At 43.2% G+C, this 17,779-nt stretch overlaps 1 protein-coding gene across 1 annotated transcript in view; it reads right to left on the reverse strand.

Annotated features, from left to right (window-relative positions):
- LOC131693647 (membrane-associated guanylate kinase, WW and PDZ domain-containing protein 1) overlaps positions 1 to 17,779 on the reverse strand; it is a 59,938-nt gene that overhangs the window by 20,837 nt on the left and 21,322 nt on the right. Inside the window, exon 3 of the mRNA XM_058981650.1 lies at positions 4,747 to 7,183. Within this exon, the coding sequence (XP_058837633.1) occupies positions 4,747 to 7,183 (2,437 nt within the window). The remainder of the gene's footprint in view (positions 1 to 4,746; positions 7,184 to 17,779) is intronic.

Here is a 17,779-nt window from a genome sequence, read left to right on the forward strand (position 1 = left end):
ATTCAGTTTATTTGAGATTTTATTCGTGCAGGACTAGAAAATGTTTTCATTCCACCTCTAATTGGGTGCCTACTACGCATGTGTTCTGCAAACTAATGAATGATCCAACAGTGATATGTGTATGAAATGTCTCATCTCACTGCTAGGTGGATTAAATCGGTTTTTATTTTATTCTTAGCAAAATTTACTTTGTTCTAGCACAAAATTTTTTTGGTGACCGATCGCAATGAACGCAACAGAAGAAGGATGCACCAGCAAAATTGATGATGCAAGGGATAGGAGATAGTGTGTGTACTCTTTCACCAACCAGATGTTCTCGATATCGCAAAAATGGCCTACCTAGCTGTTCGATGCGGATTACCCAGAGTATAACAGTTATCGTTTCCTATCTGTGCACATTAATCGTAAACAGGTATAGATGGTAGAAGAGAGTCAGTTTTCCCATATCACTAGAGTTCCAGGTCATATCACCATGGAACGTGTTGTTTTGTGAATATGAGCGTCACTTGTGTGATTGGTTCAACTAAAGGCATTAGTCTAGACAGCTTGGACCAAAGCTAGACTTCCGGACGTGACCGTTTCATGATCGTGCGAGTGTTGGGTTAATGCTAATGTTTATAGGTGCTATGTTTAATTAACTGCCGGGGTGTTTTCGTGTTCGCGAAATCGCGGGTGCAAGTATGTGTAGATGATTGCAATTGCATGGTCGCGTTTGTGACCAGGTTTGTGTTATCGCGAAAGCCACGAGCGTTTGTACGTTTACATCTATATGAGTATAGATAGACTATAGTAGATATATTAATAAAAGTAATCATAACATGCCGAATAAAGAAAAAAGACGCAAAGACCTTGATTAGAAGTGTATAAATTGGTCGATTCTATTTTGGTATACATGAGTAATGGAAAAGCAAACTAATAGTTGTATAAAAGAAACAGACTAATGAAGTAGAATAGAAAAACACATGTAACACGCAATCAAACTACTTTAACTCGTCTAAATGCAACAAAGCTTGTTTATTTACCAATGGTGATTCTTTTTGCTTCAAATCCCAAGAAACAATTTTGGTTATATTGAAGCAAGCATGGGAAAAATCGCATCGTGATCCGATCGTTCGCGCTTCGCAAGCAAGCTTTCTTCAGTTGTGATGCATTCTGTTAGCTTCGAAAATGATACCTAGCAACCTGTCGTTACGGACACATGCGATTCAAAGCTATAACAACCAACGAAGAAGCACATCAGTTGTGTTTTAATTCTTTCCTTCCCCAACGAGGATGGCTTCGTTCGCGAAGCTCTTCTCGAGCGGTTCGCGGTTTGCATAGGATTTTCATTATACAGTTTTATTTCATTTTCATATTCGCACAATATAATTAATACTTGGAAAACCATATACCATTTTAAAACTAGCTGATAATCAATGGTTTCAAAAATTTGCAACAATGCACTGCTAACAAATAGGCCGCAAGGAACTTCAGTAGATAAATTGCTAGTATTGTATCACAAAACTACCCATAACGCGGTCTGTCAGCAAAAAATCCAGTGCAAAAATAGGTACTATGTTTTAATCATGCATGAAGAAACCTTTGTGAGCTTCGCGAAGCTACATGACAAACATTCACGAGCGAAGAATTGACGCTGCTCTTAAATTTTTTAAGCTACACTTTTGATTCGCAGTTTGTCCATCTAGTGACCTGCTCTGAAGTTATTAGACTTCTTACTTCGTGCGTTGATTATGGTTAATTAGTGAGCACAAAATTTTGACTACTTTGTGATCCACAGTTAGCAACAGTCACGCGAGTGAACGAATTTTCCCATGCCTGTTTACCATTAACGACAATTGGGTCATAAGGCCATATGCTGTTTTTGATTTTTGCTCACATTTAAAGATACGTAATCGAACTTTTTTCACATGTTTGTATGCAAAATAACAAATAAAAATTATTTTATAAAAAATTAATTATCATGACCACACCTTCTATTGAACTACCTTGATCCCTATCCTTTTGCTGGGATAACTGTCAAAAATTCTAATCCACGTGAACTTAGCGATTCACATTTGCCCGAAAGCGATTCACCCGAAAAACATTTCGAAATGAAAATACACCGCAGGAAATTAAATTTATTACGCTGAAATACAATTTTTATTTGATTTATATTTAATCCTAAGTAGCAATTAACACGAAAGCTATACTTGTTAAACCGAGGGGCAAGCACTAAATCTTCAATACGACGTAGTGCCAAAAGTAGTACTTAATAAGTTACTTTAAGTACCATTAAATACCATAAAGTACATTAAGTACTGCGAATATTTAAAAAGTACGTATCTAATTCATTGTAGTTTAATTACAAGAAAGATTTTAAGTACAGCGCCTTCGTCCTTCTAATACGCAAAATATTTTAATTATCGCCAATATGTACTTTAAATACTTTAAGTATTCACACATCGACATTAAATACACGAAGTACCTAATTATGGTATTGTGTTAAACAGTTAATCACATCATTTCTTGACAAACATATGATTACGGCCTAAAAGCCAACTGTCAAAATCCACTTTTAATGGAAAATCCGGACAAGCCGTTACTAGCTGAACACATTTCACAACAGTTTATGAAAGAGAAAACTTTTCTCTTTCGTTTACTACCAACATCTGTGATTGACATGTAACGGTTTGTCCGGAATTCCCATTCAAAGTGGATTTTGACAGTTGGCTTATAGGCCGTAATCATATGTTTGTCGAGATTTGGTTTCTATGATTTAACTAGTGTCTCCAGTTTTATGTCTCTTCGTTAGTTTTATAGATCTAGTTCCGCTTGCAGTGTATCTGAACGTCCCGAACAAAGCCGACCATGGTTATTGGCCATTTGACCAAAGGCGTGTATGTTCTATGGTTTAAAACACATTTTGCATAAAGGTTGTTTCGCATAAGGGTCAATGAGTTCATGGAACGAAAAAAGATTGTGTCACAATGTGCATTCATTGCAGTACAGATTCATAGAAATGTTTGAAAGAAAAAACCAAACCCCAAGTTATAGTAAGCCAGGTAAACGAGTGGATCAATAATTTGCTTGCGAACTTATTTGGCATGCAAATTCAAAAAACTGCTCATTTTTGTAAGAAGGAATCAATCCCTAAGTTTGAGTAAACGAGTGGATTACCATTTTGTGTGCGAGAGCTATTTGGTATACAAATTCAAAGAACTGCTCATGTTTCAAAAAAGGAATCAACTCTCATGTTTCTTGCCATCGGCTGTTGATGTTGATGCCGTGAACGAATCTTGTTCCACAGACAACAGAGCCAGTAGAGTGAACATTTGCTCTCAGCCGACAGCAACCGGGAAATCACAGCAATCCCAATCAATACCCAGAGTTGATGACGGGAATGATGCGGAGCATCAATGGTTGTGACGCCGATATACTCGAAACTGAAACTGAAATTCTTTTCCTAACATTATTTTTGTAACATCATTTTTCAAAAATCTGTATATCTGTACATTTACGCAAAAATCTGTATATCTGTACATACAGATTCTTGGTCTGAAAATGACTGAAAAATCTGTATAAATACAGATTCTTCTGTATTTTTTGGTAACCCTTGCATTGACCACATTAAAGATTTTGGAATCATTTTTGATGAAAGACGCGAAAAAAACATACCTTCTCAGTTACCATTGAGAAAGCACAAGTACAAATCATCTATTAAGTTTTATACTCCGAATTCCTAACGAATTCCGAGATTCTTTGTGTTTCATATTACTCACTGGTGTGCTCACAGTTGAAATGTTGTTTGGTGCCAAAAGTCTGTCCAGCACAAATTCACACAATATGACCCATTTAACCTAGCGCCATACGCAGACCGTTGTCGGCAATTAGAGCAGAATACTTTAGAAGATCACAGATGCTTATCACAGGCTACCTTCATGACAAATATCGGTTGGCTGAATCTGACTAACCGTATTCTTCGACCTCGAAACGTGCAAAACGAACTACGCTGCCAACATTCCCATTTCAGCAGCGATCCGTTACTGAAATCGAAATTTCTGATTTCGTCATCTATTCTGTCTGATTTCCACATCATTTGTTGCAACTTTAGGTTAACTTTTTATAGCTCAATTTATTAGGACTCAATGTCAGATAGACACAAATTGTTTGGATTGAAATACAAATCACAAGTGTCAAATGATTGTACGCTAAAATATGATTCTGTGCCAAATGGCCTTATGCAGATGGTTTTATGCTAAATTGGGTAAATCTCATTAAAGTGTAAACAAATTGTTTATTTCGGCATTTTCTCAAATATTATCTTGTTCGTGTCTAGTACACAACCTCTAATTTTGCCTTATTCTGAGAAAATCAATAAGACTCCAGTGAAGCAAAAAAAGTCAAGAATAAAATTCAACTTGCTGTTGAATTTGTCCAAAACTGTGGCAATATGTTTGGTATATTTATTAAGATAACTTAGTATTTAAGTGAGATTAAATTTTACACGAGTAAGGACCAATTTCTTCACCCACGCTTAACTTTTAAACCAGGTGTATACAAAAAAGTAACTCAATCAACAATTGGAAAACAAATGAAGATTCTCACAGTTCCGTTGGCACAATTCCAACGTCCATTAATGACAAGGTCTTAATAATGAACTTATTATAACTCATTATAACTCATCAATAACACGATATTTTTTCCAACGCTTCAAGTTATGGATTCAATACCGAGTATGAGAAAAGAATCGAATAAGTCACTACTCACCACATTCACTCCGTTGATGTTCAGGATCTCATCGCCAGAGGCGACCCTCGTGTCTTTGTCAGCAGCCCCGCCGGGTACAATGTGCCCAACGGTCACCTGAGATCCTTCCTCGGTTCCGCCAACAATTCGAAATCCGAAGCCAAGAGCCTGCCGTTCCAGCACCACTTCCGTTAAAGTGTAATCGTCCATGGGAACCGGAGCGGGATACATGGCTCCTCCACCGTACAACTGTGGCGAATGTTGTCCACCGTTTCCACTCGGAACTCCTCGCCAGTTGTTGCCTGGTGGAGGATAGAAATGCTGATCGAAGGGTACCGGCGCTTGCTGCTGCTGATGGTGTTGTGGAGGCAATGGAACCGGCGCCTTGTGATGATGGTACAGATTGTCATACTGTGGATGTTGGGCTGGCGGCTGATTAAGCGATCGCTTTCGATCCATCAAATATTCGTTCAGTCGTTTACCAATGTTGTCACTCATCTGGGGTGGCAATTGATAAGGAAGTTGTTGCTGCATATGGCTGGAGTTGTTCGCATACGAACGGTTGAGCGTTTGCTGCTGATACATGTTCTGCTGCTGCTGTTGGAGTAGCTGTTGATGTTGGCGTTGATAGTCCTGACAATCGTAGCAAAAACAACTCTCGTGGTGATACGTTGGTTGCAGAAGGTTTGGGTTCTGTCCATAGCCAACGTGATTCGTTGAGATGGGTGGCACTGGTGGAGGTGGAACGAGGGGAGGTGAATATAGTTGGTTGTAGTTTTGATTGAAGTTTGATTGATGCTGAAGATGCCCACCAGAACCGAACTGAGGTTGATGGTTGTGGTAGATGTTGTCAGAGGTGCTGTTGTTTGAACTACTAATCGTTAACTCTCCCAACCTATCCGCGAGATTCGAATGCTTGCCCGAACGATACTGTTCATCGTTATTAAATGAGCCAATATCGTTTGCTATCGAGTCGTTATCATGCGAACTGCTATTAGATTTAAGATTCAAATTTAAATCTAATTTAGAATCTCCACTGTTTTTATTGACATCCAATTCGATCTCTTCCGTATTCAAATCGGATAATGGCAGCGAAGGTGTTTTGGCCCTGGCTCTAGTATCAACCAAAGGAGTCTTCGGCCGTGTAGGGAGAATTTCTTTGGCCTGTGTACTGTACAAGTCCGCTGTAGGAGTCTTACTTCTGAACAAACTATTTCCTCCTATACCGTAACTTTCCTTTTTGAGCAACCCACCGCCGAATTTAGCTAATTCTATACTTTTCCTAAGTTTGTTTGTCATTTTACTGCTGCCCACTAACAAGGCCGAAGGTCCACGTTGAACTTTGAGTGTTGTTTCAATGTTTTTGGGACAATCCTTCAAAACTTGCACTACCTCATTGTGAGACATATCTTTCACGGGAATAGAATTAATACTCAACAAAATGTCTCCCTCCTGTAGATTCTTGCAACACTGACGATCCAAAATTTTCTTCACTTTCTGCCCATACGAACTATCCGTGATGGTAAAACCAAAACCGGTATCACTTTTCACTATGTTAATATGAAGAATCTCCGGAATTTCAAAATTTCCTTCCTTGCTCTTATAGTGCTGCTGATACGGGTGCGTATCACTAAAATACACATCTCCGCCATTCGCCGTAGCTCCACCGGATTGTATTTTCGCAAGAGGATTTTTGTGCTGAACATCTCCCGGATCTATGAATCCCCCGGTTTCTAAAAACTTCAGATCCGATTCCGACATGGCTCCATTGTTCAATCCATCCACGGCAATGGTCGTTACCACTTCTGTATTTGGATCATTCGGATCAAATGGCAACGGGTAACCTCGGCAAACATCTAAATGCACCTCCTCTCCAGGTAAGATAGACTGAAATATATTCACCATCTCATGATGCGTAAATCCCAGTACACAAATTTCGTTCACATAAACTAACACATCCCCCGTCTTCAGCTTATCATCTATCCAGGCTGGCCCGTTCGGAACAATCGATTTAATTTGCAGAAACTCTTCCACGTTGTCGTCCCCTCCCACTATTGTGAATCCAAGTCCTCGTGTTGACTTGACCAGCGTCGTCATCAGCCTTTCTCCTCTCAAATTGCCAGGATTTTTCGTAAAATGATTTGGACGACCCACACCAGTTCCCGCCTCATCGTGGCCGTTGCTTCCATTCTGACCACCGAAGTTGTTCATTCCGGAGGGACCCGGTCCCCCCATGGGCAATCCGACACTTCCACGTTCACTCATCCGTTTGGCCTGCAGTACCGGATTTTCGTACTGCGTCTTTCGGTTGACGTGATCGATGTAGTACGTACCGTAATGCGGATCGCAAATTTTCTCCCATCCGTACGGCAGCTCGTCATCTTGGCAGTCCTCGAGTGATTTTTTCTGAAACTTGGACAATCGGGGATCGAGCCAGTGTGATGTGCCGGAATTGTGGCTAGAGAAAGAAAATAAGAGAGAAAACGAATAAGTAAATCGTAAATAGTGAATAATGAATCATAGACTTTTTTCGTGAACTATTGGAATCTTGGTTCGCTTTGTTAAACCGATTTTTATTCAGTGAATTCGATTCACCGCAGAGTATTGCTAATAAAATCTCTCATGTAATGTCTTCCAGATCAGTAGATTTCAACTTTTTTCAATCCGTGCGCCCATTTGCGAAGACTGATTACCAACGTGTACACCCTTCTGAAAAATAATTTTCGGCTTGTATTTAAGAAAAAGAAAACAAGTGGATGATCAACATGCTTTTTCAATGAGAAACTTGTTTCCGAACACTTCTTGCGATCTTAATTGACGGTTTTCACAAACATTTATTTGGGCGACGTTCGGAACAAATACAAGATATATGACACAAACAAGTTCAACACAAAACACATTTTGGTCAGTAAATCCTCCGAATCCGATATATTGTCCTGCCCCAGAAACTGTCGGATCACCGACAGCTGGATACAAACCAGCCCGTTATCTAACTTCAGCTCCTTCAGGCCTCCAGTAGCTTCCTCGGAACGACTCCAGTTGTCGAAAGCACAACAGCAACAATTCTCGGAATCTTCCATCCTCTACATTTCCTCCAACTCTACGGCCAGTCGGCGATAGCTGGCAATTTCTCCACCGTGAGTATCTACCAGATTGTGTTCCAGTGGAACGGCGACAACGATTATAGCGACTTGTCGTGAGGGTCCACTGTCATAAGCTAGTATACCTAGGCAGTTGTGGTATAGGAATTGCTCCGACACAACAGTGTGATCCCAGTACAGCTTGGAACTGGTACGTTCCAGAGCAGGCATAGCCATGTACAGGTAGTTCGTCATAATGTTGCGCCGCTCGGTGTAGGCTGCGTTGGCTAATACGCGGCAGCCGGCCATAATGTGGTCGTTAGTCTCGTGCGGCGAATGACACATCCGGCATATCTTCGATATCTGCAAATCATCGTCGGCATTATGTTGTCCTCACTGGCTATCATGTCGGCTGCGATCACTAATTAGAGGTTCGATGCAGCCTTATCGACACACGGCTGCACCAACTGATGAGAGGTTGACACCGTGAACAGCTTTCTGCTTCCACTCTGCAGTATTCTCCTCCTTGATATACCTACTCCATGTCGGTTGGCACTTTACACAAAGTATTCTCGCAGTCGTCGCGCCTGTGCTACTCATAGTGCCTGGATCTCGACTATTCCTTGTCCCACGTCATTCCGTGGCAATGTAAAGCTCTCCAGAGCCAGCTGAGGATGACGCATTCCTGCTTGTCTAACCGCCTTCCTCAATTTTCTCTCAAGATCTTCCAGGTCAGTTTATCTCCATTTGATGACGCAGAAACTGTTGGTCAACACGAGGACAGCAAACGTGTTAATTACTCAGAAGTTATTTCCCGCATTCAAGAAAGACTTCAAGACACAGTGCACTAGACTCAAGAACTTGTCTCGGAGCTGAAGATGTGCCGAATTCCGGGGATCTGCCGGAATCCGAGATATTTATACGATTCGCCGCGAACCGTGTCCCGAATCATCTCACCTTCGTTGATCACGAGATTCATCAGTGTCGTCGAATCGTCTTGATAGTAGCTGAACAGACCCGCATTTCTCTAGGCCAAACTCCATGCCGATGTCGTCACTAACTCCTTGAGAGATCGTCCATGTAGAAAATGTGGGTCATCTCTTTCGGTGAGCTTTCTCGGTAAGGTAAGCATAAGGCTACCTACGGGGAGGCTCCTCGCCAAACAAAACCAAAGCAGGTCGAAGGAATCGCCTTGGAATATCCCCCTAAAGACGCAGAGCATTCTAGGCCACAACACATCTTCTCCACTTCTAAGCTACAATGTTGTCGTCCACCTCTTCATCGCACGTCGCAGGAACTTCACGACTACATGATCAAATTTATACATCTTCAATACCTTGATGAGGAACGAGTGCGGTATGGAGTCGTATGCTTTCTTGATATAGGCCATACTAATACTTATCCAACAATTGTTCAAGAACGACTGCATCAATGATGGCTTGATCTTTGCAGCCTACTCCTCTATTAGGATGCTATTCTGCTCACAATGTGTCCATACGTATATAGTGATGATGATACTGAAGATCTTGTGCAGACTTGATAGACAAGTAAATGGTCTGTACTTTGTTGAGTTGGACGTGTTACTATCCTAATTGTGGTACCAAGGGTGATAAATTCTGGTAATAAACGTGATTCGCGTAACGCCCTGTTGAAACATAGAGCCAGCATAGTATGTACAACGGTCAGCTCCTTATGCCAACAGTTTTGGACACCGTCAGGTCCAGGTGCCGCCTAATTCCTAATGTACCGCGTAGCCTCGCGTACGTCATTGGTTTCGACGGTGTAAGCTGATATCTCGTCAATTTATTCGGCTGCTCATTTTTCCTCGCGACTTAGCCACAGTTACTCTTCATGGTGTTGTACGGGGGTCTCCCAAATACTGAACCAAAAGCTAGTGACATCGCCGATATCCGGTAGACCTTTGCTTAAATAGGGTTTCTCATAGCTGATTTGGCCATAGAACGTTTTCTCGTTATCACTGAACATCCGATTTTGGTGTCGTGTCTTCGCAGTCAATGTAACAACTTAGCTACAGATCTTCAAGGTTCTGCGCAAATTCCAGGTACATTGGCGGAACCTTGCCGTTTATGACCTGAAGTGCGCAGGTCAACGTAGCTTCGGATTCCTAGAGCGGGATATTGTGTCCATGTTGCAGAAATACTGGGTAACCGCTTCGTATATACTCAAGACCAAATCGCGTTGTAGCTGCCAAACAAAGGCAGCTACTACGCGATTTGGCCTTGAATATATACGAAGCGGTTATCCGCTCTCCTGAACAGCAGCACTATCGAGAATATACACGGTAAATTGAATGTACCCAATTAGGTGTGGTTGATGGCGGAGCGTATTCGAAACTCCCCCAGAATGCGCGAAGGGTTATCCATCAGCGTATGTTCTACAGCGCCTACAATGAGCACAGCCAAAGATACTGCAAGCCACTCGTAGATTCCGCCGGTTGCTGTCTGTACAGTGGCGCACCGTACCCATCCGTCGGAAGCGTATTGCGTAGCAACAATCCTACCCATATGCGAGCAGTTCAGATCAAACTTTGGGTCGATGATTACCACAATATCGTCGACGCCAATTGGCCTTACTAGAGTAGACTACTTGGTTCTACATATGGTTCCAGAACAAGTTTGACATGATCTGCGATTGAATCTAACAGTTCCTTCCATGTACCGGACTGTCCTCGAAGGGAACCCTTGACCTCAGACCGTTTACTGATCCTAGCAGAAAATGGTTAAGCGTTAGCACAGGTGATTCGTCCTCGTACGTCGCTCAACGCGGAGCACTTTGCCGGTAGGTAGGTCTACTGAGTTGTAGCTTGGTTAAATTCAGCTTTACGCTGCAGATCAGACGTTCCCATGCTCCTCCCACGTGGGGTGAGACCGGCGGGTTGAAAGTCCACTGAGTGCGACTCGAAGTTATCTCGCTTATCAGTCTACCGTGGTCCAGCTGCTAGATTGCTGCCTTGAGCACTTTACTCGTAGCTTGACAATTTGTCCCTTCCTAGCGATGATGTTCCGAATCGCCATAATACAAGAGTCGGTGGTCAGTGTGTGAGCGATCTGCAAGTGGATGGCGTGAGTGGTTAGACAGGTGGCGAGAGTCACTCACGGTTTCTCCGTATGTCGTTCCACCACAACCATCATTGGGCCGAAATAATCCACCCCACATAGGTGAATGGACGGCTGAATGCAGCCAGACGTGACTGTGGAAGATTAGCTATAGTTGAAGGTTGTGGTTTCGCCTAATCCTTTTTGCACTGTTAACAGCTTCTCCGAATCGCACGGTAGATTGTTTTCAGCTAGAAATACGATAGCGTTGCAATACTTCGTGGAAGATTGTCGCATAGTTTTGGTGGTTGAAGCGCTAATGAACGTTGGCGATTATGAGTTACGTAACATGGTGGTTTCGGGGTACAATTATAGGTTCAATCAGCATCACGGTCGACGACTACATATGCCTTTGTTCGACCTCGGGGGCGAGAAGCTCTTTCTCATCCAAGAAGGCATTTCGAAAGATTGGGTTGTTTCTGACGAGCTATGTCCCTTACATTTGATAGAGTGCCTCGCAGTCAGCGTAGCGATTTAATCGGCGTACATTTCTACTATGCTCAGCGGAACAGGCAGTTTTCCGCTTTAATCAATTCTCTCTGTGTCAGCGGTCCAGTGAAACGTGCCTGCTAATCGAACACCGAGAAAAGCAGCTTGTAGTTCGGGCTTTGGGATGTACAGGGGTGCAACTCTAGTATTTGCTCCCACTAGTGTGCACTCGATCACGCCCCTTCGCGGAATTGAAGATAAGTGACCGTCGCAAAACCGTTTTCACTTGCATCTACGAACGTGTGCTCCTCCGTTACGGCCCGCGTAGTTGTCAGTGCCCCCGAATCCAACTACGGTAATACTGTGAGTCATTTCTCGAACTACGCATCTTCAATCTTATCATCCTATCCAATCGACGTTCTCCAATTTTTTTGCAGTAAAACCTTCAGAAGCTTCAATAGATGCGCAATTTATCCTGACGGATTGTGTCAGGAAAACCTCACGTTTCGTTCGCCGACGACTACCAAATTACAGGGCTTCATTGTAACGTGAGGAAACCTTGTATATGCAACGACCGGTTGACTTGTTCCACCACGTTCCGAGCACCTTCTCAGTTGGAGATTCATCATCGCTGTTTAAGTCTTTTTCTTTCATCGTTGCCTAGTTCAGCGTCGTCGTGACAATACTAGAATTGAATATCCAGTTGTAAATTTCAAACTGAACTCGCTCATGGATCATTTCTACGTTCTCAGCCAGTCTTACGGCTTCTTACACCATTTCAGTGCTCACAAGCATGCCATCGACTTAGTGTTGATTGATGAAGGCATCAAGTGCTTTTGGATGGTCTCGCGTTGCTATTCTTGACGTTTTGCGCAGTACTTGGCGAACATCACACACCAAAAGTCATAACCTAGACGACGTTAATACTAGACTCAGTCACACTGTTGTTTTTTTCCAGAATTGTCCTACTGGAGCTGTAGAGCTAGATTCTCGGAAGGGAAAGGGAAGGAATCACATACTACAATTTGCAGACGAGACAGGCAATGTCGCCCAATAAAACACTTTTTTATTTATTTATTAACAGATTAAGGCCGAAGTGGCCTGTGCCGTATACAAAAGAATCCTCTATTCCACTCGGTCCATGGCCGCGCGTCGCCAGCTACGCAGTCTGCGAAGGGTCCGCAAATCGTCTTCCACCTGGTCGATCCATCGCTGCGCGCCACGTCTTCTTGTACCGGTCGGATTGCAATTGAGAACCGTTTTCACCGGGCTAATGTCCGACATTCTGGCTACGTGTCCAGCCCACCGTAGTCGTCCGATTTTCGCGGTATGACAGATGGGCGGCTCCCCCAACAGCTGATGCAACTCATGGTTCATTCGCCGTCTCCATGTGCCGTCTTCCATCTGCACTCCACCGTAGATGGTACGCAGCACTTTCCGTTCGAAGACACCAAGTGCGCGTTGGTCCTCCACGAGCTTGGTCCAGGTCTCGTGCCCGTAGAGAACTACCGGTCTAATCAGCGTCTTGTAGATGGTCAACTTCGTACGACGGCGAACTCTGTTCGACCGAAGTGTCTTGCGGAGGCCAAAGTCAGCACGATTTCCTGCCACGATGCGTCTACGAATCTCTCTGCTGGTATCATTGTCGGCGGTCACCAGTGAGCCCAAGTACACGAACTCTTCAACCACCTCGATTTCGTCGCCACCGATGCAAACTCGAAGCGGGCGGCTCTCATTCTCTTCTCGTGAACCTCTTCCTATCACGTACTTTGTCTTCGACGTGTTGATGGCAATTCCGACGCGCTTGGCTTCTCTTTTCAGTCTGATGTAGGCTTCCTCCATCTTCTCAAAGTTTCGTGCAATAATATCAACGTCATCGGCGAAGCCAAGTAGCTGAACGGACTTTGTGAAAATCGTACCACTCGTGTCGATCCCTGCTCTTCTTATTACACCTTCCAGCGCGATGTTGAATAACAGACACGAGAGACCATCACCTTGCCGTAACCCTCTGCGTGATTCGAAGGGACTCGAGAGCGTCCCTGAGACACGTACTACGCACATCACCCGATCCATCGTCGCCTTCACTAATCGCGTCAGTTTGTCCGGGAATCCGTACTCGTGCATAATCTGCCATAGCTGATCTCGATCGATAGTGTCGAATGCGGCTTTGAAGTCGATGAACAAATGATGTGTGGGCACATTGTACTCGCGGCATTTCCGCAGTACTTGACGAAGAGCGAACACCTGGTCCGTGGTAGATCGTTCGCTCATGAAACCCGCCTGGTACTGCCCCACGAACTCTCTCGCAATTGGTGATAGTCGACGGCATAGTATTTGGGAGAGTACCTTGTAGGCGGCGTTCAGCAGGGTGATTGCTCGGTAATTACAGCAATCCAGCTTGTCGCTTTTTTTGTAGATAGGACACACGACACCTTCCATCCACTCCTCCGGTAGAATCTCCTCCTCCCAAATCTTGGTAATCACCCAGTGCAGCGCTTTAGCCAGTGGCTCGCCACCGTGTTTTAGTAGGTCGCTTGGTATTTGGTCAACCCCAGCGGCTTTATTATTTTTGAGCCGGCTGATCTCCTCCTGGATTTCTTAGAGATCCGGAGCCGCATTAGGCCAATTGTAACGGGCCGTGATTCTGAATGTGATATTCATTGTACGGTTTAGGTATGTGCGGGCGTAGGGACTCGCGATCACGTGTATCATCGCGAAGAGCTCGAGCATTTGTAGTTAACATCTTCGATCGCGTGTGCGTTTGTATGTCTTGTGTGCTAACGTGTATGTAACTTCGCGTGGATAAATTGTATTTTATAACCGTATGCCTTTCGCATATTCGCATGTGTTCTTGGATAATCGCGCACGGACCGTGAGTCTAATACTTTATTTTTTGGTGTATTTCTAAGATGCTAAAATAGAGTGAGATCTTCTATATCACTAGAGTGCCCGCTGATGTCGCTATGGAACGTGTTGTCTAGTGGATATTAGAAAAACTCTAGTAAGAGAACTGCGGAGAGAAAAACAGCATTTTTGGCAACGTATGCCTCGGCATTGTATGACAACACGTCCAATGTTATAAGGATAGGCGATGTTTGATTGGATTCGTTTTTTGACAGCTAAACGCGAATCCAATCGATCCAAAATGGAGTCTCCGAAGTTCTCTTTCTAGAGTTTTTCTAGTGGATATGTGCTTTATTTTTTTTTTGTCCTACTGAATGTATGGACCTAAGTTATTAGGACAGAGAGTAATGGTTTCCGGACGTGACCGACTCATGAGCGCGCGAAAACGGACGTTTGTAGGTTCGTGCTTGAGACAGCGTTTGAAACTTCGCGAGCGCTAAAACGTTCTCCTTATTACCAGGGTGTTATTAAGTTTGCACGATCGCGAACGTAGGTATGCGTTGTTAATCGCAAAGGGCTTAAGCGTTCGTACGTTAACGTGTCACGTGTGCTCGCGTTCATGTGATTTCGCGTGTACAAGATTGGATTTTGTAACCGTGTGGCATTTTCTATAAACGCGTGCGTTCTTGGATGGTCTCGCGGACCTTCATTCTGATAGTTAGTTTTTGGTGTACAATTCACATTCTGACAGGGAGCAAGTTACCCCATATCACTAGAGTCCTCGGTCATGTCGCCATGTAACGTGGTGTCCAGTGGATATGAGAGTTTTCCTTTTTTAATTGATCCAATTGAAGGCATGGACCTAGTCTGCTGATATCAAGGACAGAAACATCCGGAAGTGACCGATTCATGATCGTGCGAGTGCGGGAGTTTTTAGATTCACGCTTGAGACCGCGTTTGAAAATTTATAGGAGCTGAGACATTCACTTTATCACTGGGATGCGATCATGTTTACTAGATCGCCGATGTAGATGCCGGGGATGATAGCGAAGGGCTCAAGCATTTGTATATTAACGTGTTTGTCACGTGTATGTTACTTCGCGTGTATAACTTCGATTTTATAATGACGGATTGTGTATTTTTGTTTGATCGCGCGCGGACCGTGAATCTGAAGCTTAATTTTTAGTGTATGATACAGATAGTAGTCCGTTTCCCCATATTACTTGAGTTCTAGATCATGTCACCATGGAACGTGTTGTTTAGTGAATATGAGTGTCACTTTTTTGATTGGTTCAACTGAAGGCATTAGTCCAGGCTGGTAAAACTTTCGGACGTGACCGTTTCATGATCGCGCAAGTGGTGGATTAATGTTTGAGACCGCGTATGGAAGTTTAAAGATGCCACGTTTACTTAATTACCGGGGTGTTTTCATGTAGGCGAAATCGCGGGCGTAAGTATATGTGGATTATTGCAATTGCATGGTCGCGTTTGTGGCCAGTTTTGTGTTATCGCGAAGGCCATGAGCGTTTGTACCTATATGAGTATAGATAGCGTATAGCAGAGATATACTACTAAAAGGAATCATAACATGCTGAATAAAGAAAAAAAGATGCAAAGAGCTTGACTAGAAGTGTATAAATTGAACAATACTATTTTGGTACACATAAATAATGGAAAAGCAAACTAATAGATGCACAGAAGAAACAGACCAATAAAGTAGAATAGAAAAACACATGTAACATGCAATCAAACTCGTCTAAATGCAGCAAATGTTGTATATTTATCATTACCGACAATTGCATGCTGTTAGACTTTCATCATGCTATGCTGGCCGGGAATGGATGACTCACGCGCGTCGGTAAATTTATTTTACCCTAATTTATCCAGCCTGACTTTCCCCAATGAATAGAACTAAATGCTCAGATTGATCACCAGAAGTATTAGCCACTATTCTATCATATACGTCAGTTCTGCATCCATTCCCTGACCCAACTGTCACAAATACTCAGACGAATACATACATAGATACACATACGACTAGCACATAACAGTTGTACACTAGTACGAAAAACTACGATTATCACAAAGCTACAACTAATAGGTTTCTACTTATGCTACTTTATTAAATTAATTTGATTATTAAATTAATATAATTGGTATATGTACCATGACGAAGTCGACCGATAAATGGACACACAATGACTCCCTCCGTGAGCCCCGTCCACAAATACCACCAATAGAACAATATTTGCAAACATGGCACACAGCAAAAGTTAATCTACGTCGATCCGCCAATCGGCCACGCCACCGCCCATAGACCAGTGGTTTAGCGTTGGTATGCGGAGTATGAAAAGACATATAACATAAAAAAGGCGCATAAGCCCTCTCGGTCTCCTCGATGCACCACTATCGAGGCGTAATGCAGTACCCATCTTAAAGCAATTGATGCTTGATGATGTTTGCAATACCGTCAAACCCCTAAACCTTGGGGAGGGTTAATACTAGGCTCAGTCACACTGTTGTTTTTCCAATGAAAATACTGAAAATCCTTATCTTCATTTCGCATTCGCAGTTAGTGAAATATCTCCTTGATGTGACCACATACTGCCATACGAAACTCTCGAAAGCGAATCAGAACGGACAGAAACTAAGTTACCTAATCTGGAACCTTCAAGAAACTCCATGGAAGGTGGAGACGAGGTCCCACACCAGCCGAAACTTATCTGACTTATTTGGATACGTAACGAAGAAGATAGGAAGGTTATAGCCGGTTAACGTTGAATCCTTACTCATGCGATTTCAAGACACTAACATCGTCTAAAGGCCACCCATTGACTGGTCGAACGTAGGAATAGTTCCACAGCAGATCAGCTTCCTAGCGGTTATTTGTTAAACGGGAAGATGATTCCAACAACGAAAAAGCACGCTAATCTTTCTGATGAGAAGCTTTTTTGAATTAAGGATTTCCATGGTAACCAACGCAAAGTACGCTATCATTGTTTTGTAAAGGCCATCATCGTATTCCCGACAACAGTCGCATATTTGGACACCGTGTATCGTATATCCGCCGAAGGCCTTATTCCCTGTACAGTAACCCGAAAACCGTCCATTTCAAGCGAATTTTCACCAGAATCTTTTCGCTTATCTTCGCGATTTTTAACGCCGTACGCAAGACTAGCATAATCTAAGCCAATTAAAAGTCGTGGACTGACATCACGGTATTCTTCGATTGGTAGTCCAGCCAGATGCGAATACTTCTGCAATATAGAAATCAGCAGCGTCTGTGGTCGTATCTGTAGAGGAGCCAGTATTGAACCTCAATCCTAAAAGCTCGTACGTTGTCAAGCTTCTTGCACCTGCTGTGATTCACTCTCGATGTTTCGTGTTCCACTAGTACATTTTAAGAACAGGGTCTCTCGTCTGCGAAGCTTTGCTCCATCAGAGTTAGCTCGGACCCTGGGCAGTTACCCTTACATACTACACACTGACGTTTGGCGAGATCCCTTGTTACAATCGGTATTGGTTCGATGAGTGACTTAAATGGTCTTGAGTCCGATTCCGAATAATAATTCAGGAATTCGTCCT

Source organism: Topomyia yanbarensis, chromosome 3 (genome assembly GCF_030247195.1).
Source record: "Topomyia yanbarensis strain Yona2022 chromosome 3, ASM3024719v1, whole genome shotgun sequence".
NCBI lineage: Eukaryota > Metazoa > Arthropoda > Insecta > Diptera > Culicidae > Topomyia > Topomyia yanbarensis.